The sequence below is a fragment of the Nicrophorus vespilloides genome, unplaced genomic scaffold, assembly GCF_001412225.1.
Source record: "Nicrophorus vespilloides isolate i.1.1-1 unplaced genomic scaffold, Nicve_v1.0, whole genome shotgun sequence".
Classification (NCBI taxonomy): Eukaryota; Metazoa; Arthropoda; class Insecta; order Coleoptera; family Silphidae; genus Nicrophorus; species Nicrophorus vespilloides.
Genome location: NW_017100007.1, coordinates 34,296 through 57,985, shown reverse-complemented (window position 1 = coordinate 57,985; position 23,690 = coordinate 34,296). Strand labels below are relative to the sequence as shown.

General features: G+C 40.7%; 3 protein-coding genes across 5 annotated transcripts in view; 1 reads left to right on the top strand and 2 right to left on the bottom strand.

Annotated features, from left to right (window-relative positions):
• The first annotated feature begins 105 nt into the window (after positions 1-105).
• On the top strand, positions 106-827 carry LOC108566616. The gene has a single exon (XM_017926602.1). The coding sequence runs from the start codon at positions 382-384 to the stop codon at positions 772-774; it is 393 nt and encodes a 130-aa protein (XP_017782091.1). The 5' UTR covers positions 106-381; the 3' UTR covers positions 775-827.
• A 33-nt stretch (positions 828-860) lies between these two features.
• Positions 861-2,321, bottom strand: LOC108566614 (rRNA methyltransferase 2, mitochondrial). Its single transcript, XM_017926601.1, has 4 exons — positions 1,952-2,321; positions 1,716-1,892; positions 1,454-1,655; positions 861-1,384 (listed from the first exon to the last, which is right to left on the bottom strand). The coding sequence occupies exons 2-4, from the start codon at positions 1,877-1,879 to the stop codon at positions 1,013-1,015; spliced, it is 738 nt and encodes a 245-aa protein (XP_017782090.1). The 5' UTR covers positions 1,880-1,892; positions 1,952-2,321; the 3' UTR covers positions 861-1,012.
• A 1,705-nt stretch (positions 2,322-4,026) lies between these two features.
• The window catches only part of LOC108566617, a 23,906-nt gene continuing 4,242 nt past the window's right edge, over positions 4,027-23,690 (bottom strand). For 2 of the 3 annotated variants that reach the window (XM_017926603.1, XM_017926604.1), the window contains exon 2: positions 4,027-5,453. In XM_017926603.1, the coding sequence (XP_017782092.1) occupies positions 4,081-5,453 (1,373 nt within the window). In that variant the 3' untranslated portion in view covers positions 4,027-4,080. Of the gene's footprint in view, positions 5,454-5,512; positions 5,655-23,690 lie in introns of those variants that run through there. The other variant, XM_017926605.1, reaches the window with a different exon arrangement.

Below are 23,690 nucleotides of genomic sequence, written 5' to 3'. Positions count from 1 at the left end.
TTTGAAAGGATTGGCAATCTGTGTATTATGGAATGTTGTTGATCATTTGAAATAGATTGAGAGAAGTAATTGAAATTTGATTCGATGTTTTTTTTTATTATTGAGATGATGCGTTTTTTTTTTGGGGATTGAGGGGTTGTTTGGTGAATTCAGGGTGGCCAATGTTTGATTGTGGTTTGGGTAGGATGAAGTTGAAGGTTCATCAGAGTTGAAGTTTGCAGCGGAACGTCAAAAACGCGATTGAATTGCGGTTCAGAGGAGAGGAGGTTTCAGTGTGTGTTTGGTTTGAAGGGGTTAATAAATAAATATTGCCCACCTGATATACAGCACGAGTTGTTGTTTTTTTTGTTGTTGTTGTTGTTGTTCTGTTGCTGGGACGATATGAAGATTTTCGTGAAAGTGTTGCGAGGCGACGGTTGCGTGGTGGAGGTGTCCGAGAGAGCGAAGATCGTCGAGCTGAAGAAGAAAATCGAGATGGAGTTGAAGGTGGCCGCATCGCAGCAGACGTTGGTCTACATGGGTAAAACTCTGGTGGACGAGAAGTCTCTGGATTTCTATCCGAAGATCAAGGATGGGGCCAAGGTGCATCTGATCGTGAAGAAGCCGGAGTCGCTGCATCTGCTGCTCGACCGTTTCCTGATGAAGTACTACAGTCAGGAGCAGACGAAGATGATCCTCGACGAGTTCATGAGGGACTTCTCCGCGAAGGTCGAGAGCCTCAGCCTGGACGACCTGGAGAGGATCGCCACGTCCTACCTGAGCGAGGAGAGCTGACATGAAACGGCGCTCGTGTTTTACTGAAGAAGACGGCAACAACAAAAAAAAAATACTATTTTTTATTTATGTTCATTTGTTTTTCCTTTTTTTTTTTTTTCGTTTCTTTTTTGTTTAAGGAGAGAAAAGAAAAAGTGTGTATGCGTGAGAGAAGAGAAAAGGGAAGAGAATGTTTATCAGAGAATTGTGGAGATAATTAATGAATAGAATATTTATACACTACTACTACTACTGCCGGTCATGGTGCAACCACCCCTTTGAACTCCCTAGCCATCAGAAATATCTCCGCGCTGTCCGTCCGGCTGGCGTTCGGTTTCATCACGCGGACGTCCTCGTAGTACTTCGAAATGTCGTCCTCCAGCTGCTTGGACTCCTTGCACTGCCACAGCTTCACGATCAGAGACGCTCCGGTGCGCGACACCTGCAGCGCGAATCGAAGCGTGCTGTAGCACAGGTTCAGGATGTTCTCCACGTCCATCTCGCGGATGCCGGTCGCATTAGGTGCCATATCCGAGAGGACGACGTCGACGCGCTCCTGCCCCAAGTACACCTTTATCTTCTCCTGCGTCTCGGCGCTCGTGAAGTCCGAATTGCCCAATATTATAGCCCCCTACAACACATAGTAGTAATAATAATAAAAAAAGAAAAACACGAACGAAACGCAATGGATCAGACGTACATCGATGGGATGAAAGTTATTTCTGTCCACACTGATCACCTTCCCTCTCCGATCGTCATGCTTCTTCCCATTGGCGTTCACTCTGTTCACAGCCACCTGCGTCCACGAACCGGGCGCAGCCCCGCAATCGATCACGTTGAATCCGGGCTGCAGTATCCTGAACCTGTCATCTATTTCAGTCAACTTGAAGGCACTCCGACATCTGCAAGTGTGCAACAGAGAAATCAACACCAAAACGTCCCTCGGCGCAACAATAAGAAACCTGAAATTCATCATACGAGCCTTCTCTATGTACGGATCCGTCAGCTGCCTGGCGAGCCACTGCTGCGAGCTGACCTTCTTCCCCCTGAGATTCCGGAAGGTGACTTGCTTCAGGTGGACACCACCAGTCGAGAAGAACCTTTTAATCATTGGACTCAGCAGCATTTATCTCATATACCTGTTGGAGGGGATATAGATCAAATAAAATTTCTCAACAATCGTAAAGAAATAACTCACCCCGTCTCGAACAGATTCAAATTCAAACTGGACCTTTAATTTCTAGGTTATGGGGGTCAATTAAAAGGCCGACAATGGAAACATATGACCGGACCTTGTGCGAAGAGTAAACACCGATCCGTATGCAACCCGCGTTCTGTTATCGTCACGCTCCGATTGGTGCTAATCAATTCGCATCCGCCGGTCTCGCGTAATTAATTGATCCAAGTGAGTCGGCGACGCTCATTCAAAAACCGAGACGCAGGCAACCCGCGACGCAACGTCTCTTCTTTCGGTCGCCTCTTACGACAAGCAGAAGATACTTTGGTCGTATTCGACACCAAAGTATCACACATTTTCATTAACCTTTAATTTCAGTTAAGTTATTTTTTGATTACATCAGAAGCGGACTTCTATTACGCATCTTTCGATAGAACCGCGGTTCCGTAATTTCAATAAACGACCGATAGATGGCAGCAACTCTGTACTTTTTCTTTTCGCATCTTCGCCTCTTAATTTAATTACTCGATAAACACGCCTAAATGAGATCATCAAATGCACGTATTAAATATACAACCATGACCTTATCAATAAGCCTACTTATTTATTTATAATATCTTTAGTTTTAATATAATCAAATTATAATCGAAAATTACCGCAAACGTCAGTATATATAAAAAAAAACAACAAAAGAAGTTTAAAAGTTTGTTTTTTTCTCTTTTGAGCTTATGCAACCTACTGAACTAAATTCTGCGATTTAATAAATAATAAAAAAAAACTTTGGCGCGAAACTGGAGCAGGATTATTTTGGAAGATCATCGTTGTTGGTGATGATGAACTTGACGATGAACGAGAAATTCGGTTTTCTGGTCTGGCCGAGAGCCAGGAGAGGAAAGAAATTGAGAAAAAAAGAGTAAATTACGACCGATCTCGCAATCATAACAATTGAAGAGATGAGAGAGCGCTCGCCTCTCGGTAAACATGGCTGGATTAAATATATATATATATATAAAGTGGGCTTTGGAAGGAAAGAAAAGAGGTTTGTAAGGAAGGAAGATGTGGACAGATGAGTATCGACTTTACTCTTACACGATTCATATATATATTTTATCTTCTTTCTTTCGACTGGCACAAGAGAAACATTCTTACAAAAAAATAAAATACAAATATAAAGACATCGAGATTTTATTCTTCGTACATGTATATATATATTTTTTATTTATTTATATATATCTTAAGTTTTAATACTGAGCTCTCCATTGGAGAATCGTAAACTGGGGACTATTTCGAGTTGACTGCCTAACTCTAGCTACGTTTATACACACACACAAACACACACTTTATAATTTACATAAAAAGAAACGAATACTAAACAATTCCTACGCTAAATAGAAATCTTATAAATAATAACAATAATAAACGATAATTTGATGCGATGATTGTTGTTGTTGCATTATTTGTAGTATCTTTCTTTAGTTGCACGTTTTTTGGAGGGGGATGATTGGTTTGTTGGGTGTTTAGAAGTTGCGAAACGATTTGAACTTTAGAGCGCGCAAACACATATACACCACACAGATAGAGTGTTTATATAGAATAGTAATGTTTTTCCCTTTCACAAATTTCAGAGCGGCGCTCACTGCGTTGTTGTTGTTGTTCCACATTCGTGCGAGGACTTGATTTCCGACTGCTAAAAGCTATTTTGTACATGGATTTGCAGCAATTATCATTATTATTACTTTATACGATTGATGAGAGATAGATATTTATATATATATATAGAAATAGAGCGAGAGATAGATAGAGTATTTACAGAGCGTAACAAAGGTAGCAATAAATACACAAATTATCATTATTTCTTGGATTATTTACACGTTTTGCTGCAAAGTTTTGTTAGTAAAAGGACTGTTTTTGTTTCTAAGGGATCTCGAGTGGTTTCGGTTCTCTTGCCTGCAAGAAAACTGCCGGTTAGTCCGCAAGATTGGATTAGTCATAAATTACATATTTACAGGACAGAGGATGAGAGGGGATTTACATACAATACATACATACACGCGCGTCTTGGGGGTTGCGCGTATTTATTTTTTTAATTTTTAATTATTATTTTGTTTTTTGTTGATTAGGGAGGGCTTGGGTTATATTCACAGTGCGGATCATCTGTGCGAGAGGGCGCGTTTGAATCCGAATATGTAGGAGAGGTCTTCGGGCGGGACCTCGCGGTACACGCCCTGATCCTGCCTGGGGTGATGCTGGTAGAAGGAGCCGGCGTGATGTTTGCTGTTCTGGTTGAAGCGGAGGACGAGCGGCTTCTGCGGCGGAACGGTCCTCCAGGCTGTCGGGAATTGCCAGTGCTTGTCCCGATTGCGATGGTTGAAGACGCGCTTCGGGTCGTCACCGTTGACTGTGGACGATGACGACGACAAAGACGACGAATCCTGGTGCACGGTGTCGCGATTCTTGTACGCGTTCGTCTTGTGCGGCGTGTACTCGTTGAAGATGTTCAGATCCTCGTATTTGCTTTTGACGTTGGCGTGCGGGAGGAGCTGGCTGATGATCTGCTGCGTCTCCTCGAACGCCTTCGTCTTGGTGGATGTGGATTCGGGGAAGCGCACAAAGTTCTCGGTGTGCTTGTCCTCGGATGTCATCGGCTCCTCGTGCGGCCTCGACGCGTTCGGCGGCACCTTGAAGAATAGCGCTTGCTCCTCCTGGTGCGCGACTGTCGTCGTCTCGGCTACCGCCGCCTCTTCGCTCAACATCGTCGTCGTCTTCTCGGACTCTTCGTCCACATCAACAACATCTGTACTCGACTCTGTCGTCGTCGTCGTCGTCGTAGTGATGGGGATCGTTTCCGTTGTGGGTGTTTCGTCCTCCGTCGCCGAGTTGTCAATATTGATCTTGGTGACGATCAGAGGAGCGTCCACGGCCGTCGCGTTTCCCCTTTTGAATTTGAGCGTGTCGTTGGCGAGGGCGGCGAAGTTGCCGTTCGTCGGCGCGACGACGATCGCCACGTTCGTATCACCATCATCGTCGTCGTATCCGCCGCCGCCGCCCCCGTTCGTCTCGTCCAGCGGAATCTTCACGTTAAATGGACCCTCCGTGGACGAACCGGTGTCGTCCTCGTAATCGGCGAACTCCTCGAACGTGCCGAACTGCTCGTTCAGACGCGTCAAGATGAAGTCCAGGTGGGCGTCCTTATCGATCTCGATGATCTTGACGCACTTTCCCATGTTGTCGGCGGTGAAACCGTCGGCGCAGTCGGGCAACGCCTCCGGGCTGAACGTGGGCGCTATGAAGACGCTCTTCGGTGTGATTCGCCGTCGGATGAGGGCGTCCGGATCGTACTGCTTGTTCTGATTCTGGTCGTCCACCAGGAGCCACGCCTGCCACGTCAACTCGTTGGAGCGCTCGTTCAAGGGTTTCGCGGGCGCCGACTGCACGCAGCACAGGAACGAGCTGAACACCAGCAACGTCGAAGTCAGCCTTCCAAGGTGTCTCATCTTCTTCCTGGCCGCGATCATCTCACCAACTGCAACACAACCATAATCTTCCATTAGCTACATCCTCATCTCCACCTCCTACTACTACCTCTCTTCTCTTCCTTCTTCCTTCCCTCTCTTCCACCACCACCACCACCACCATTTTCTTCTTTTTTTGTTTTGTTTTCGCTCTTTGGCCTCACGCCAACTCCAAATTGTATGACAGGGGAGACAGGGAAACCGAGGGGAAAGTACACATCAACTCACACACACACACCAGGCAGTCTGCGAATCTCTGCAAAAACGGATTCGCAATTAATCACTCTTTCAAACATACCACCAGATCCCTCTACCTCCCTCTCCCTCTCCGCTCCCCCTATTTATATTGGCAGCAATTAATCTGACCATCGCCGCCGCCACCTATTTTTAGATAGTAACTTTCCTACCGATCCATCCATCAAACAACCAAATTCAATAAACAAACCAAAGTTCACATAGCAACCACCAAAACAATAAATTTGTTACCTAGGTTACCACCTTCAATTTAGAAAATCGACAAATTCTTTTGGAAGAATTTCATAATTTTACTTAAATTAATTTAGACGCGCAACAAAAATATTCTTATAAAATAATTAAATAGTTATTAGAAATAACAACGAACAAAGAACTAACGATCGAATTATGTTCATAATATTTTTCAATAATATCGATTAAAGTGTTATCAAGAATTTACTGATTCTCTAAGCAATTGCGATCTAAAACGTTCAAAGTCAAAACGAACAAAACAAAATCATAAGAAGAAGAAGTAGACATCGAAAATGATGGACGACGATATTTTCTAAACAGTGTGGAAGTTCAGTGTATCCAAAATATTATTGCCATGGGCAACCGAAAATATTTTCCCCCCCACCGTCGTAGTAATAGTTTGTTAGTACACACAAACAAATCGTTACGAGAGAGAAAAAAGAAATGAAAATAAAGAAGACGATCAGCAAAAAAAAAGAGTGCTGCGAAAAAAAGTGAGCGTCGAGAGGAATAGTACCGTTTGTAAATAGTGGCGAGTAAAGTAAACGTGAAATTGAGCAGGAAAAATAAACGGACAGACGGGAGGAGAAAATAAATATTATCATAAAAAAAAAAAAAGATGAAAATTGGACGAGATCTGGACGAGCGCCAATATTTATTGAGGAGCTTTCCCACCTGTGCGATGTTCTCCTTTTTTTTTTGTTTGTAATTCTTGGCGTTCGGTTTTTGTTTGAAAAATTGCAGCGCGTTTGATTAATCGATGTAATTAATATAAACATTCGATTAATTGCGCCGCATTTTCGAACTGATTGATTGATTGATTAATCGCCTCTGGTTTCTTTTTTTCTTCTTTTTGGTTGTTGCTTGAAACATATCCAAATATTTACGTTTTAGCAAAATTAGCGAATATTATTAATTTGCTGAATAAAAAAAGAGAAGGCCGAAACAATTGCAGGATCGAGTACAGAAAACACGTGATGAAATGTCAATTGGATCAAACAGGCGAATGGGGGAAAACAATGCAATTCCGAACAAATGAATTACGATTATGTTAATAACAAAAAAAAATATATATAAAAGAAATAGCGTCGTATAAGGAAAAACAAGTAAACTTTAAATGTAAAAGAAAATTACGTGTGGAACGAATCTAGTCAACTTGCTGAAGAAGAAAAAAAAGAATCAAGTGATCTTAAGTTAAGTAAAAATTGACGCCATGTTTGAAGATTGTAATTACAATATTATTACTTCATTTGTTTACTCAAAAATCAAGTGAACTTTACAAGCAATTGTGGAATAAAACAGACTGTTTTTTAACTTCATCTTCATTCGCACGTCGAATCAATCAAACCGAATCATCTCCGTGATATTTATTTATTTATACGGGAAAAACAAAACGTGAGAGCGCGGTTTCACTTAAAAAAAAAACAACAATAAAATATATTTACTCTTTCAGTTACACGTGGCGATTATTGCGCAATCAAATCGATCACGTTTCGCTCCCGTTTCCGAAACGCGACAAAACAATTGCAGAAACAACTGAAAGAGAGAGAGAGAAACGTGAACAGAAGATATTACGTGATTGGAGAAGCAATAAAAACATAGCATCTTCGATTCGCGATGCTTGTTTGCAAAGAAACAAAAGAAAAGGAAATAGTCGGTGGCGCCCGGCGATGAATTACATTTAAATTGAAAAAACTGTCGGCGGGTTCGTGTCGCGTCCGCCCGTCGAAATCTCTCGACGGGGAATCGCGTGTTTCGGATGCGAGCGAAAAACCATTGGAAGGACGAAGAGGTGGTAAGTAAGAGTAAACGCGATTGCAGGGAGCGGCTTAAATGCTAAAACTTTTATACTAATATAGTGTGTGTGTAATGCATAAAAAGGAAATTATCGTTACTTTGTGCACATCGTTTCTTATTTTTTCGTCGTCGTTGTGGTTGTTGTTGCGGTCTTCTTTTCCGTACATTTCGCACCGACTTTATTCGCAGTTTGCGACCTTCGCGCGACTCCAATAAATATAGTTTTTTTCTCTCTGTTAAATTGCAATTTAAAATTGTCGTCTGCGGTGGCTGCAAACGAGTAAGTGCATAAACAAACTATTAACAAATTATTTTATGTCGCAACCGTACAATAAATTTGATCGAACATCCGTAAAAATCGAATTACAATCGAACAGAACAAAAGCTAATTGCGACACTCTAGATCTGAATACCTAGATAAAATAATCTCAATATAGGAAATCTAATTACGCGCGGATTGATTCAAACTCCAAAGGTTTCCAATCGAATGACTTTGCTTGCTTGATTGCGTTTCACTGAAAATTTCCCGAATCACCACGTGAAAATATGGTGAACAATAGATTAAGTATGTGGACGGTTGAATTGCGCAAGGATCGCGAAATTCGGTTTTGGAATCGAGCGTGCGCGAAAAACAAAAAACAAAAATGTTTATTCAAAGCGCCCCCTCGCGTATTGCGCCAATTAATGAATGCGATTCTGCAGTCGCCACACAACAACAACAATGGATGCGATACGCCTCGTCCGTTGCGCAATCTTCGGGATGCGAGGTCGTTGGAAGGAATGAGTGAGTGAGAGAGAAAGAGAGAAAGAACATAGAGCACAGCGTTAGAAGAAAAGAAACAAAAATAAAACAAAATACAATAAGGCGGAGGACGAAGAGGAATGTTGGCGCCGAGGCGATGGATGTTTCAATATATTAATTAAGAGAAAATGGAACTTGCTTGAAAGAAAGAGAGAGAAAGAGAGAGAGGCGGTGATGGGTTCGAAGCACGCGATAAATTATGCTAATGACGTTGAAAAACACTGTTTTAAACTCTTTTGTTTTTGTTTTTTCCGACAGTTGCGAAGCGGAAATGGGCGAATCGCTCGTTTCTTGCCAATTGCCAATTGGTCGTGGACGAAACGTGGATGAAGAAAGATGTAGTTTTTTTCGTGTTTTAAGATGGAATGCGAAGAGGAAGGAAGGAAGTCGACGATGAGCGGAATGCGAGTGAAAGGGGACCGAGACGACGACCTACGTGTAAAAGTGTATTTGGCGAGAGATGATATGCCCTAACGCAATAGGTCATCATCATCAAAGATCATGGTAGTAGTCTGAAGAAGTGCTTTTTTCTTTGAAGAAGTTGAGTGGGACAGGAAACGCGCAAATAGAAGAGGAACAGTTTAAAAGACCGACAAATGGAGTGATTGACTCGTTAAGCAAATGCTCCTTGTTGGTACTGTTATTGCCGCTTCTGCATCTCCTCCCGTCATTTCAAGAACTGTTAAGAACAGTTTTCTTTACTAATTTCTTTTCTTTTAATTTTTATTTTCGCAGCCGCCCGCCCTCATCGTTTAAGAGAACGCGCTCAATTAGGGAAGCGGCGGCAATAATTAATCACACGCTCCTCGATTATCGTCCTTTTTCTCTCTTTCTCCTCTCTCTGTCTCTCTTTTTCTTTCTCCTCTCGCGGTGGAATGAACTGTCATAACTAGTTTAGATTCTAAATATAAATACCGGTTCCGTTTCACACAAACGCACACTCCTGCACACACCGACTGGATGGATATCTCCTCCACCTCTCTATAAATACAAAAGCGCACGCTAAACCCGAGCTAAACGACTACCTGATGATGATCATCATCATCATCATCTTTATGATCGTAACCAAGGGATACGATGGTGGTATCCATGGGTGCGATGCTAAAACCGAAAACGCTCAATACGATAATCGCATCCGGTAATATTGGAAATAATGCAGAAGAACGAAAAAAAAGTAAAACTAAGAACAATAAAACGAGTTACCGTGGCAACGGTACACAACTGTCGTCGCCATGGAGAGAGAGAGGACAACGTCAATTAACCGAAACGTCAACGATCTGCGCAAAACAAAAAAAAACAGATGACAGATGATGATGATCGTGTAACATTTGAAGATGTTAAAGAAAAAATTGGCTTGCATTAAAACAGAAAGATGGAACAAGATGTAACAGATTCGTGCAACTATGATTAATGATGCAGATATGCAATCTGCTAATTAGTCTCTTAATTTTAATAGTAGGTAGATTTACGATTGATAACCTTCCGTCCGTGCTATTTTAACCTCAAAAAAAAAAAATTATGTAAATTTGCATAATTAGTTTTATAACTATGTGCTTTACAACAACCGGATTGCATCTATAGAAATGCGAAGCGTTCACAATTTATTAACAAAAAAATTGAAATATGACTAATACTTATTACGTATTAATGATGTTAATTCACCAACAAAAAAAAGCACACTTTTGACATTTAATAATAATAACAATAAAAAATGGCGTTCTTAGCAACGATAAAAGCGTCTATAGAAACAACAAAATGTATTTGTTACCAACAATTTTTTTTGTTGTTGTTGTAAAGATTCAATACAATGACATTTAAAAGTAATGGCGTTCCTAGCAACGATTAAGAGTCTATGGAAACAGTCTTGTGACCTACAGATGGTGCATTTAATTCTTGAAAACGAGAAATGGCAATTGGTAAATTGTCAGGTAGAGAGGAATTTCTGTATGGGGAAAACTTTCCGTTTCAGTTCCGACTCTCAATGCAATTACACTACACTCGCAAAAGAGTAGCCAGAGAGAGAGAGGGAGAAAAAAAAACGTGTAATTGCTATTTGCATACCGTTGATGGTTTAGTAACTGTGATAGGTCCATGGAAACCGTCTGTCGTTCATAATAACAGTAATGCGTCCATAGCAACCATAAGGCGTCCTTAACAACGGAAGAGCGTTCGTAATCGCCGACGTAAAGACGCGTTGCATTTACACGAGAGCAACAACAAAAAAAACTAAATGTTTTTAATTAACTAAAAAAAAAAACACCGTGAAACTAGATGTAACATTTAAAATCTTTCGTAATCGTTGAGTATAAAAGAATTTAAAGAAATCGTCCGTTTCCCCAAAATCTTAGTCAGAACTTAGGAAATCCCGTTTTACTTCTGATCCGTTTCGACCATTCGCACCGGTTTTTATTGTTATTTGTTTTCGATTTTGTTTTTGGAAAAGGATGAAAAGGAGGAGGCTTTGCCTATCGGCCGCAAATGGGCTTTTAACGAGCCGCGGCGCGCTAAAAATAAACACGACTTAGTATAATTGTCGATGATTACGAGTTTCTGTAGAATTCCTAAGTCTACTTACTTCTTTTGCCTCCCTTACGAATGGATAGCAACAACCGAAAAAAAAACAAAAGAAATTCCGAGCATTTCTTGTACAAAAAAAAAAACAAAAACAAAATAGACTAAACGACATTTGTAAAACATTTGACGATTTTGCAAATGGCGATCGCTCTAACAACCACGAGAGGCATAACCATGGTGATGATGATGATGATTGTTTGGTCTCCTTTTAGTCGCCTTCTACGACAAGCAGGAGGTACTTTGGTCGTATTCTGCAAACGCCCCGAACCAAAGGGCCCAAAGGTATAAAAATAATAATTAGTTTACTCACTCACAGTTCCTGCGCTAGAGCTACTAGAAGCTCACAACAATCGATCGAAGATAATGTAATTGAACGACTCGAATCCGCGACTCATATATATATTATTCCACCGCGAAACTGAGACGATAAGGATGAAAAAAAGTGTACTTATTGTGTGTGTGTGTTACCGAATGAATCAGAACCTTTATTATCCGAGAGCGCTCTCTTTCCGTGTGTGTTTCATTCATTCCGAAATCCCAATTCGCGCGCGCTTCGGCGACACGCACTAATCCGATCGGAATGCGACAAAGTAGAAGATGTATATAGTTTCTTCAGAAAAGAAAGAAGAAAAGAGAACGAGTCTTAACGATTTTTTTGGGCAAAAAGCGCAAGACCTTTCACTCGGTTAATTCGGTGCATTTGCATAAAGCTAATGAATATGTTAATGCGCGCAATTCGTGTGATCTCAAGAAACGATGGAACAAGAGTCGAAGAAGAATCTAGGTTCCGTCCTCAATCTCTCTCTCCCATTTGGGATGGAATCATCATTTTTTATCCATCATTGTTCAACGAATATCACGAAGTTTTTACATAACTTACAGAGGAATTTATGCAATCTTCGATCAACGTCAGAAAATCAACGCTTTCTTGGATCAACGAACACACAGAAAACAAATAGCTAATGTCATAAAATTCGAAATCCAATCTTCTGGTTTGCATAAACGCGACAAAAGTAGAAAAGAAAAGCTCCAAACGATTCATAAAAACTAGGTTAATAATGGAATACTACTGCTCGAAATCCAGTTAACTGATTCCAATTTTACAAAATTGCAGGTAAATAACTACTACTACTACTATAGGCGGGTGAAGTCTTCCACAACTAATCATAGGTATCGTTTACTCGGTGCGTCTATTGTTTCCATTTTGTGCCGAATTTTGGAATCGGTTTTTAGACAGAAAGAAAAAAACCGTAAAACTAACGGTTGTTATTCCGAATTTTTTTATTTTTTTTTTGATGGAATGCCGTAAATTGTTATTGCCTGCACTACAATTTCGTACGAGTAAAGAAATGGTACTAAAATATGAATAATCTCTTTCCATCTCTGATTACCGCCCAGAACTAATCCGTTTCTATTCAATGGATCAATATAATATTTATATTGCTTAGCAACGAAACAATCCAATTAAAAATATATCATTTTTTATTGAATAGTTTAGAAAGTGAAGTTATGAACAAAAACAACAGAAAACTGGATGAATTAAATTAAGGACTTTTCGCTGGTAATTAAGAAGAAATTGGTGACTGTTTCTTTCTCCGATGATTCAAAGAAATCGCAAATGACTGCTCTTAATACATCGTGTGACGCAATTGCTGCTGCGACACGACACTTTCGGCGAACGAGAAACAATCGACGAAATTTAACAATCGAACGAGTTAAGAAATGCAAATCGTCATGACAACCAAATGGTTTATCAAATATATATATACACACATTTACAAAAGGAACAACGGAATGAAACGCACCACGCGAGTTAAGAAAATGTCAATCGTCATAGCAACCGAACGGTAACTATGGTTTTACATTGATACCTTTATTTTCGTCGGGCACGTTATATATTATATATATATCACGTTGCGTGCATTTGCACGTAAACATTTTAACATTGGATTAATTTTGAAAAATTTGGAGTTGCAATGGATGAATTCGATGCAAAGAAAAACGTTGGCGGTGTGTGTTAAATGGTGGAATGTAACTGTTTCGAAAATCGCGCATTTGGGTACGGCTTCGGGAATCGCGTCTCTCTTTGAGACGGCGGAGGAGATTGTTCTGTGCGCGCTCTCGTTTGTTTGTTTGTTGTTGTTGTTGGTTGCTGTGGAAATGCAAGTCGACCGCAAGAAGGACGTTCCGTTCCATTCTTGCCGTATACATTATATCTCTCCCAAGCCTCCTTGATATTCACGATACATTTTATTTTATTTTTCTGATATATTCTTCGACCGTTCTTTCTTTCTTTCTCTCCTCTTTTTTTTTTCTGTATTTTCTGTTCATTACACAACATTTTGACGTGAACGTGAAAGAGGAGCGAATCAGATATTTATTGGGAGCGAGTTGTTTTTTTTTTTTTGAATACGAGTGTGTGAATGTTTGTGTGGTGTAAGACGATGTGAGGAGCATTTTGTGTCTATCTGTGTCTCTTCTGTGCGGTTGTGCTGTGTTGTTGTGTCTACACGCGGCATTGAAATCAGTTGCAAGTCGGGTACATAACTGTAGTGAATAATAATAAAGTCAGTAGTCGCACAAAACGCATGTAGTAACTGTATCGAAATCGGTCAGACCTTTCACGCCTCGAACGGGTCGTCGGGACGAAAAGAAACAGAAGAATTCGGATGAGAAAAGAAAGAAAATTACGTTCGTTTCGTCTGATTGCGAACGAAAAGTAAGATCCGGGTCCGGCGACGACGACAATTACGACGACGACGACGATGTCGCCGATTTTCAACATCTCTTGGAATTTCGAACCGGAGCCGCCGCAAAGGGAAAGTGAAATCCGAATCGGTCGTTGCTTCGCCGTCATTTTATCATTATTATTTATCGCTTATTATTGCCTTCTACTACTACTACTACTACAACGACGACCACCAAGTACAATAAACCGATGCATCCTTGCTGCTAGTTCCACTGCATCATTCTGTTGGACAGCCTAAAAAAAGAAGGCGCGCGCGACACGAGAGCGCTTTCACTCAAGGTCTTTCCGCCGGCGGAAACGGAACGGACAAGCAGCTCGAAGAAACGCAAGAATCCTCCTGCTCCTCCTCCTCCACCTCCGCACGAGAAGACATTAACTGCAGAGAGTTTAACACACACACACTCACACACAGAGAGTGAGAAAGAGATGGAAAGAATGAAAAGGGAAAATCGAATCCGGGTTCAAGAACGCACTCTCGCCTTCTTCTTCTTCACTTCTCCGCTATTATCGTACGATTCGGGTATCCTTATTTATTGGACGCATTAACTATTATCTCCGCTTCCTTCTTTCACTCCACTTCTGCTGCTGCAATCCACTCGAAAAAAAGACACAACACTTCTTACGCAACGTCCGAAAATAAAGCAAAAGCAGTTCCGGGAACAGAAAAGCCGATGGTAATCCCACACCGAACTGTTGCAACTCTTCATCTTTTACGCAATTCACCTTCTTCCTCCCCCTTTCACTTAATCACAAATTCTAGCAGACTAACAGAAATAAGTCAATTCGTTTTTTAAGCAATTTCACTTCAATTAATGTCTAATAAATATTATATAAACATACAATTTTTAATGAGACACGCATTTAATTGGACACCCTGTATATAAGATAAGTTACGTTACGATCAATAATACAATTTATAACAAACAAAAGACATCTGGATCGCGTCCTTGCGACGCAGCTCAGGTGTTTCGAAGATGTCAATTGTTTTGTTTTGTTTTTTTTTTCGCTACGTCGTCTCGATTTCAGATTCGATCCGATGAGTAATAAAACAATCTTTGGTGGTAATTGATACATCGTTACACATTCGTTTCGATTAAATGACTAATTTAGTCGTCGATTGTAGCTACAAATCTACAGACAACAAATTGAAATACGATACAGATTAGAGGGGAAAAAAAACAATTAGTTTCCTTTTTACGATCCTGCACTTGTGCGTTCTCATTTCAAATGAATAAATCACAATTAATACTTCCAATTTGAAAAATTCATTTATAGACTTACGATTCTCTGTAGTAAACTTAAAATCTAGTTTACAAATCTATACTATATTTAATAACAAATGCATTTACAGCTACTGCTCGATTTTTTTTTAAAGTGAAATGAATGAATGTGATGAGATGAGATGCGTTCGAACAGTTGAATCAAAGCGCTCGCTTCGATTATTATATTATTGGGTCAAACAAATGAAGTGTCTCTACTCCATTTTAGGAGAGATCCTCGTCCATTTCGAGGTCCCCCGGCCGTCTGCGATTGAAAAGTTCGAAAAATTGCATGTGTTTGTGCACACGAGAGACCAAGACGACGTCGTCGCCTTGGAACACTGAGCGAACGAGATAAGTAAAGTAAACGAATGCAGAGAGTCTGGTACAAAATAAAAAGGACGCGCAGAGAGAGAGAGAGAGAAATGAGCGCGCGACCTTTAGCCGCGGAAAGGCCGTCGTTCAAGAAGGAAAAAAAAATGTTAATAATCAAAGAACGTTGCGGAGCCGTCGAAGGGAAAAGCGATCTCGGCGATCAAGGCTGAACGGACCTAGCCTAGGTACGAGAAGAGCAAAATAGTGTTGGTGGATGGTGAATCGAATTGGAAAGGATGCGATTATGTTTGTGTGAGTGTGTGTGTGTGAGAGAGAGAGAGAGAGATGTTTGGAATAAGGCCAGTGGAACGACGATGCGAAGAAAATTTGCCATAACCTCTGGTCCAAATATTGATTTGTCTGAAGAGCAGAAGAATGAGTAGGAGAGGTGCAATTGCAGTTGCGAGCACAATCGGAGCCGTTGTTGTTAGCACGTCCTCTTCCTCTCCTCTTCTCGAGCCGTGTGTTTGTGTTTAGTGCACAGAGACAAGATAGTGTGTTAGTAGTTAAATAAGGAGTGTTAATGACCCTAGGGTGGTCATTGGACGGGCTCACTTACTCACTCACTACGTACACACACACTACAGCACTCGCGCTCATACGGTGCATATCGCGTACACAGGAGGAGCAGCAGCAGAAGCAACAACTGCTGCAGCAGCAAGAGCAGGAGGAGGAGTTCCACCATTTCCAGCTAACAATGAATCACACAAACGCACGCACTCTTATCGCATCCTTTTTGCCCAAGAGGAAGCGGCGTTTCGATGAGATGAGGAGAAGAAGAAGGAGGAGGAGGACTACGAAGAAGAGATTCGAGCTGAAACGCGCTCATCCGCGTTCGCAATTACCGCGCAGCACCGACAACGAACCTCTTTCATCGAAACACACACCCGCAAGAACCGGCTTATTTCCAACGAAATAAGAACCGCGCGGAAATCATGCAAACAATATAGTTCACAAACATTCATTTTATAATCTACGCATCGAATATCGGGTAGTTATTAACATAAAACTACTTGCCAAGTAACTTGTCAAGTATTATTGTATAAACCTATTGCAAATTTTGAAATATATTTGACAAGTTACGCGCAATATTTCAACACATTTACAATTCAACGAAACTATTGAAACGAAAAGCAAGTAATTTCAGAAGCAATCACCAAAATTAGTGCTGCTTTATTGAACACTAAATCTTAACGCTAATTTTCTAAAAGCTTAAGAAATAACAAAAAAAAAATGTGCGTGTACTTTGTGAAACCTGTAAATCTACTGGTTTAATTAAGTAACTAACCACGTTCATTAATCTACATATCTACACGAGTAAAAACTTGTCAGAAATGAGTAACCACACTACGAAACTACTTTCGAAAAGCGGAGATTAATTCGATCGAATATTTTAAGAGACTTGATGAAAATTTCAAAATTTTTTTAGTATCTAAATACTAAAACGAATACATTTAGATTGTAGATGAAAAAAATAAAATGTGTGTATGTAAAATTAAGAAACTACATGCAGAACACTTAAGATTGTTCGCTAATTGAATAGAATGTTATCGTTTTTTTTTTGGTGGATTAACCGAATTGTGTTTTGCATTGTTGCATGTGGGAAGTTGGAAAGAATGGATGGATAGATGGAATTCGTTTCTTTGGTCTGCTGACGGTGGTGGTGGTGGTAGCATTGGACGTTCGGGTCCGGTGGCCGCGTCGGACCTTGTACACGGATATCCGGTTGTCGTCTTCCTCCGACGCAGTCATTGTTGTCTCTTCATTTTTTTTTTTCAGGATGATGACGATGATGGTGAAAAAAAAACAAAGCAGGCAAGGGTCTGCCATTTTTTTTATTTTGTTTCCATAATCCATGCAACCAAGCAACCAACCATCTTTATCGCGTTCCTCACTTGTTCGCACGAAACAATAGAAAACTACCTCAGTTATTATAACCACCTCGATAAATTCGTGCGCGTATTTCGTCTCCCGTGTCTTTCGTCGTCGTCGTCGTTCCCTTCGTTTACACTTACCACTCACGTGCGAGTCGAGTGGAAGGAACACACATAATACAGTCGGTGCGCCGCGCATAAATTAATTAACGCCTCGATTATTGGAATTATGTTATTCGATAAATTATTCAACGCCCATTATGAAACGAACCCCGCTCACTTTTCGCCCATTGTGTGCAGACGGACGACTGCAGAAGCAGAAACCAGCACCTACTATTATTCAAATCAACCATTGCTATGAATGAAATTCAACCATCCGCTTGTCTTCGCGACTTGCATTGTGAAAGTGGAGAAGACACGCGAAACGATGATGCACACTGGGTCAGACGATGCAACATCCCAAAAACGAAACAAACGCACAGCCTTATTTGATTTTCAGTGAGGAATGCAGTTTAAATTAGTTTATCTAAAATATTTGCCGATAAATTATCGTCGAGGCAATAGAAATTTAGATAAAAAAAAGGGGGTGAGTAATTTGGATGCGATTAGCGTTCATTCGATAATCTGCATCGCGGTGAGTCATGCAAACGCAGAGGTCACTATTGTCAAAGTCAATGTCAACGAAGTCAATGACATGCGGATAATACAAACTGAAATGACAAATGAATTCGTGGGCATTGGGTAAAGCGATCGATGGTTGCAGGAAGTGGCCTTCTCGTTCCAAACGAACCAATGGAATTAAAAGCACAAAAAAAAATATTTATATAGGTATATGTTAAAACAAAAACAAAAGAGGTCCCGAAAGCCTTCGGTGATTCGGCGCGTCGCGAATGCCAATTGGAGAGGGCTGTTCGCATTGAAACTCAAAAAAAACAAAAGAAAAAAAATGATAGTCGAGACCACTAATGATATGAGTGTTTCCCCAATCCGGATGATTCACGCGCAGACCGGACAGGTGAATCATTCGGCCAGCTGGACCAGGTGGTTGCTGCTGCTGCTGGTGGTGGTGTGCGATTGAGAAGAGAAGAGAGGAGAGGAGGAGGAGAAGAGACGAAGGAGAACGAGAACCGAAGAAGACGTCCATCGCGCGAAGTGAAATGGAATGCGTTTCGAGACCGATCGGCCTCGATTCTTCTTTGCAAGAGGAAAACCCGAAGGGGAGTGAGAGGCGGCTGTGGCTGCGGCCGCGGACGCCCAGGACGCGACGATGACTTTGTTTTCTTGGCACGAGCGTCGTGCCAAGATATTTAGACCGCCAGACACCAAATCGGCTCAGAAAAATAACATCAACTCCTATCAACGCACGAAAACCTTCATTGCATTTGTCTTTTACACCTAATGATAATTGTACCAACTGTTGCTCAAAAAGTTCCCACAAAGTTCAATGTCAAAACGATCCAATAAACGTCAATATTATTGTCAGCAGCTATTTTCGCTTGTCTGCGATCAAGTGAGCAATATTTTTGTTTCAAATCTTTGATTAGAATGCATCGAAAAGTGTGGAATGAATGAAGACAATTAATAATTGACAACATTTGTTCTTTGGTAGTTCGTCACTTTACTACCAACTGAGATGGGAAGAATTAAATATTGTTACCAACATGTGCAATGTGTCAAGTTCAAACGTCAAAGCAAAGATAATTTACAATGTTACCATGGTTATTAACAAGATAATTGTATGGGTGTTCCTTTCAGTCGCCTTCTACGACAAGCAGGAAATACTTTGGTCGTATTCTTAGAAACCCCGAAACCAAAGGGCCGCAAACTAAAACATTTTTTTTTTAATAATTACGCAAACTACATTTATACTTATTAGTAAAAAAAAAGTGAAAACATATCCGTAATGGTTTTTTTTGGTTGTTAAGATAAATGAAGTCAACAAACTCGTTCGAAGATTAATCAGACCCGAAAATGTACAGAACCGTTTCCATTGTTAATTATTGTAGATAACATGAAACAATTGAAGCTTTTATGAAATTAGAAATAGTCACATCTAGACTATATGAGATTCTGAAAGTGAAATTGTTGGAATGATGATGATTAGATCTAATGAAAATCAACGTTTTCATTTATTGGTTATTAATTGCACAGTGATAAAAGTTGTACTACGAATTGCGATAACCTGAATAAAGACAAGTGAACTTTAAAACAAGTGTTCGTATCAATTTCAATGAATCAATGTATCTCTGTTTCGCGCACGATACGTTCACATTATTATGATTATAGCGTCGTTCTTGTTTCGTTTTGCGTTGTTTATTGTAAATGTAAGGATATCAAATAAAGAGTTGAGGCGGCGACGGCTGTTGTTTGCAGAGAAAGATTGATAAGTGTGCGGTGGTGGAGGATAGCGGCAGGCATGTCCCAGTTTCCGTTCGGTGCCGACTCGACTCGTGCGACCATAAACGTTCGTATGCACGTATTATTCCATTCAATTCTCTCGCCGATTTCAGCGGAGGATCGAAATTACGATCGAACCAACGTACGAACGATTCCATACAAGAAGAAATGGAAAGGAAATGTGGCGAAACGCGACGCGACCGACGAAATTTCACTTTTCTTCCGTTTTCGCCCAGGCATAAATTAACGCAGTAACAAACGCACGCGACTCGACGAAACAGGACACACACACAACTCTTTAGTTTCGACGCCTACTTCGGAGAAATAGAAACGAAACTGCAATTGCAAAAGAAGGCAAATTCAGATGATCGCATTCACGCGATGATACTAGAACCCCGAAGGCCGTGTACTTGACAACAATAAATATAACGCGATGAATTTCTAAATGGGAGGCCGAGATCCGCGCGTATCAAGTTATCATCAAAGAATGCTCCTGTCATCACAATCATCACCATGACGATACTCGGAAAATGTACAGAGTTAGGTGACACAATCATAAAGTTGTCTTTGCTTTGCGCAATTCTCGCTCACCCCCCCTGGATTTATGACAACAACTCGATGATAAAGAAGACGTTATTGGGGGGATTTACCATTGAGATGAGCTATTAATATCTTAAATAAAATTGCATGCATGCATGCGGCGTTCGGTTTGAGTGAACGCGATGGGAGAGAGGAAGGAAACGTATTTACGCCTCGGCAAAACTATTGAATAATAAATAATAACATCGTGCGGATGAAAAATGACTTGACTCGCTGACATTCCGATAACTTTTCGGGTCGGATGTCAAGGCTGATGCTGGTGGGCACATTCTTAGCATACATACCGTTGCTCATTGCATATATAGATGTATGTATGTGCGACTCGGAGACTATTTTCGGCCATCACAGGAAAACCTCTGTGTAAATACAAAAAGTAAAAGTTTTTCGATATCGTCGTCGTGACTCATTTCGAAAAATTTCCACCGCTTGTGACATGTTTCGTAATTTTCGCATATCCAATGACATTCACCGTCACACATAAACAACAATTACTTGTCAGGTGTCATCCGTGACATTAAGTTGATGGAAATAACTAGATTTGAAAAAAAAAACCATAAATGAAAGGAGACGAAGCAAAAGTTTCCCCTTTTTATTTTTCGAAATGAAAATGTCCTCAGGAGAAACAACTCAGCTTGTGACATTTCCCCATGACGTTTTAATGACATTTACTTTCTGTCGCGCAGTAAACACTCAATTACGAGGATAACTAGATACGAAAACGAAAAATAGCCTCAATTCTGACATAAAGTGACATTAATTTGACGGCTAGAGAATCTTACCAGGACGACTAGAAAAATCGTTTCACCGAAATGAAAATAAAATGAAATCTAACGTACGTCAAAATTAATCGTCGAATTTAACGAAAGTGACTCGAGCGTAACGTACGCTGCTGCTGCTGCTAATTGATTTACGGCCCATCAATACTAAATAATAATGAAGCACACACACATATATATGAGATCTCGACGTCCGGATTTCACCGGATTTTTTGGTGAACGCTAATGTTGCTCAATTGATTCAATTTTTTTGTTTTTCTCGGACGACATTTACACACACACACACGTGATTCACGGCCAATCAGCCTCACCGCGTTTCAATTGATTGGCTCAATCTTTGCCTCGTTACTTTCCCATTAACACCAATCAGAGCATGATGATGACGATGGCGATGATCATCATCAAAGGGGGGTCTTAAAACGTGCCGTTCGACTCGTGTCGTCCGAAATTGAAGCAAATTGGGTACTCTAATCACCCATCCGGACAATATTTGAATAGCCGAGTGCATTTTCAATTGATTTTGATAACAACACATCATTACCAATAGAATCGCAATCATATACACATGTTCCAAGGCTAAACGTCAGATATTATTGACATATCGAAATTTTGATATGTCATAATATTTTGAAACGCGATATTTGCCAAGTAATTTTAATCAAAAACCAGACACACACTCGATACGTGACTCGCAACTTGGCAACTGGTAAGTAAATTCACATCGAGTAGCATAATATAATGGTGTGTGTTATAATAATCAAATTGGAAAGTAGTGGCAAGCAAGCAACCTCAGAAACGAGCGCAGAAACCCATTGAATCGACAATGACATTTTAATTCGATTGTAAGCGCGCGAGCGTTGCCAAACTGGATTCCCAATATCATTCTTCTCCGATCCGACGTGTTTTCGGGCATTGTTTCGAAATCTCTGCGTTCGCATCATGGGAAGAATCGCACGCGACGGGGATTTTTCGCCGTTCCCACGTAATGGATTCGTTTCGGAAGTGTCACACGTCGTCCCAGAAAAGAAGAAGAAACAACAACAACAAACAAACAAACAAAACAGAGATGAGAATATGAAAGGTACAGAGAGAAAGAGAGAGATAATGCAATTATTCAGCGAAGGATAAAGCGAAGAAAGGTGCGGTCGCCCTTGCTCGCAGGCGGCACGCGGGGGCGGCGCCCTCTAACGCGCCGCAAGATCAATACACCTGCATACGCGCCACCCCCGCAACAAACAAAACAAAAACGAAACAAAACACACACGAAAAAATAAAGGAATAGGGTGGAAAAAGGGCCCGGCTCTGTGCAATCGATACGTCTTCCGCTCACCAACTATAATTGTTTCTCTTGACCAACACCCAAAAAAAAAGGGAGATTAACCTTTTCTCAATTTCATTTCTTTTCTCTCGCAGCTAAGTGGAGTGTCTGTTTGCCTTTCGGATTGCCGGGGCGGAAAGAGGAAAACGGCCGTTTCGCAAACACCGACGACGAAGACGACGACGACGACCACGTATTTATTTTCGGCGCGGACGAAATTGCGGATTAGGTGAAATTGGATTTCTATTTTTACGCCTGGCCAGTTCAAATAAACGCGCCCGAAAAGAAAGAAGAAAAAAAGATCCGCAAAAGCAAACAAATTCGATTTGCTTTCGATTTTTCGGCAAATGCAAACAGTCGATGTAGCGGAACCCGACATTACATAAGTCAAATTTGACAGAAGCACTGTCGCAATTTGACATATCTGTCAACTAAACTTTTATGTGTCAGATTTGACGTATCGAATGAGACGTCAAATCTATTGTCCAAAATTTAATTTAATAAACAAACAGTTGATTGCGAACACCGGAAATAGAAGGGAGAGGAAGTGAGAGGGGGCATTAGTCAAGAACGCATCGTTCGTAAACAAATCGAATTCGAGTTATCCAAATAAACTAAAGAAGAGAAATCAAAAAAACAATAATCGCATGTAACAATTGCAATAATATTGACGTACGAATTCGCAAACAATCGTTCCTCGAGAATATACACACACACACACATTTCACACAAACATAGAGAGTAGTGTCAATGAATGTTGCGCACATTGCGATCGTGTTGATAATATACAAGCCCGACGATTGTTTGACAGATGTCAAACTTTGAAGTTTTCGTTTCGGAATTCCGCCTTCGGAATGTCAACGCGCTCCGAAAATGAAAATAAACAAACAAACAAACGGATGGATGGACGAAGCGCGAAGCTGACATAATAAATACGGAGGAGCGTTCGAGAAGCGCGCGCACACTTTACAGCTGACAGATGTCAAACTTTAAATATAGATTATCATTAATTATAGGAAACGCGGAACCGGAAGCGAGCGCGGACAACTGCGTTTTTTCTTTTTGCGAATGCAATTTTCGCGAACTCTTTTTTTTATTTCACGTATTTTTAAAGTGCGAGTGCGTGTGTATATGCGTTCGCGCGAACTGGTCCAAACCTTGAAACAGATTCCGTTCTAAATTTTCGTTTTCTCGTCGAGCGCTCAAGACGAAGACACCAAAAAAAAAAACGACAGATGAAA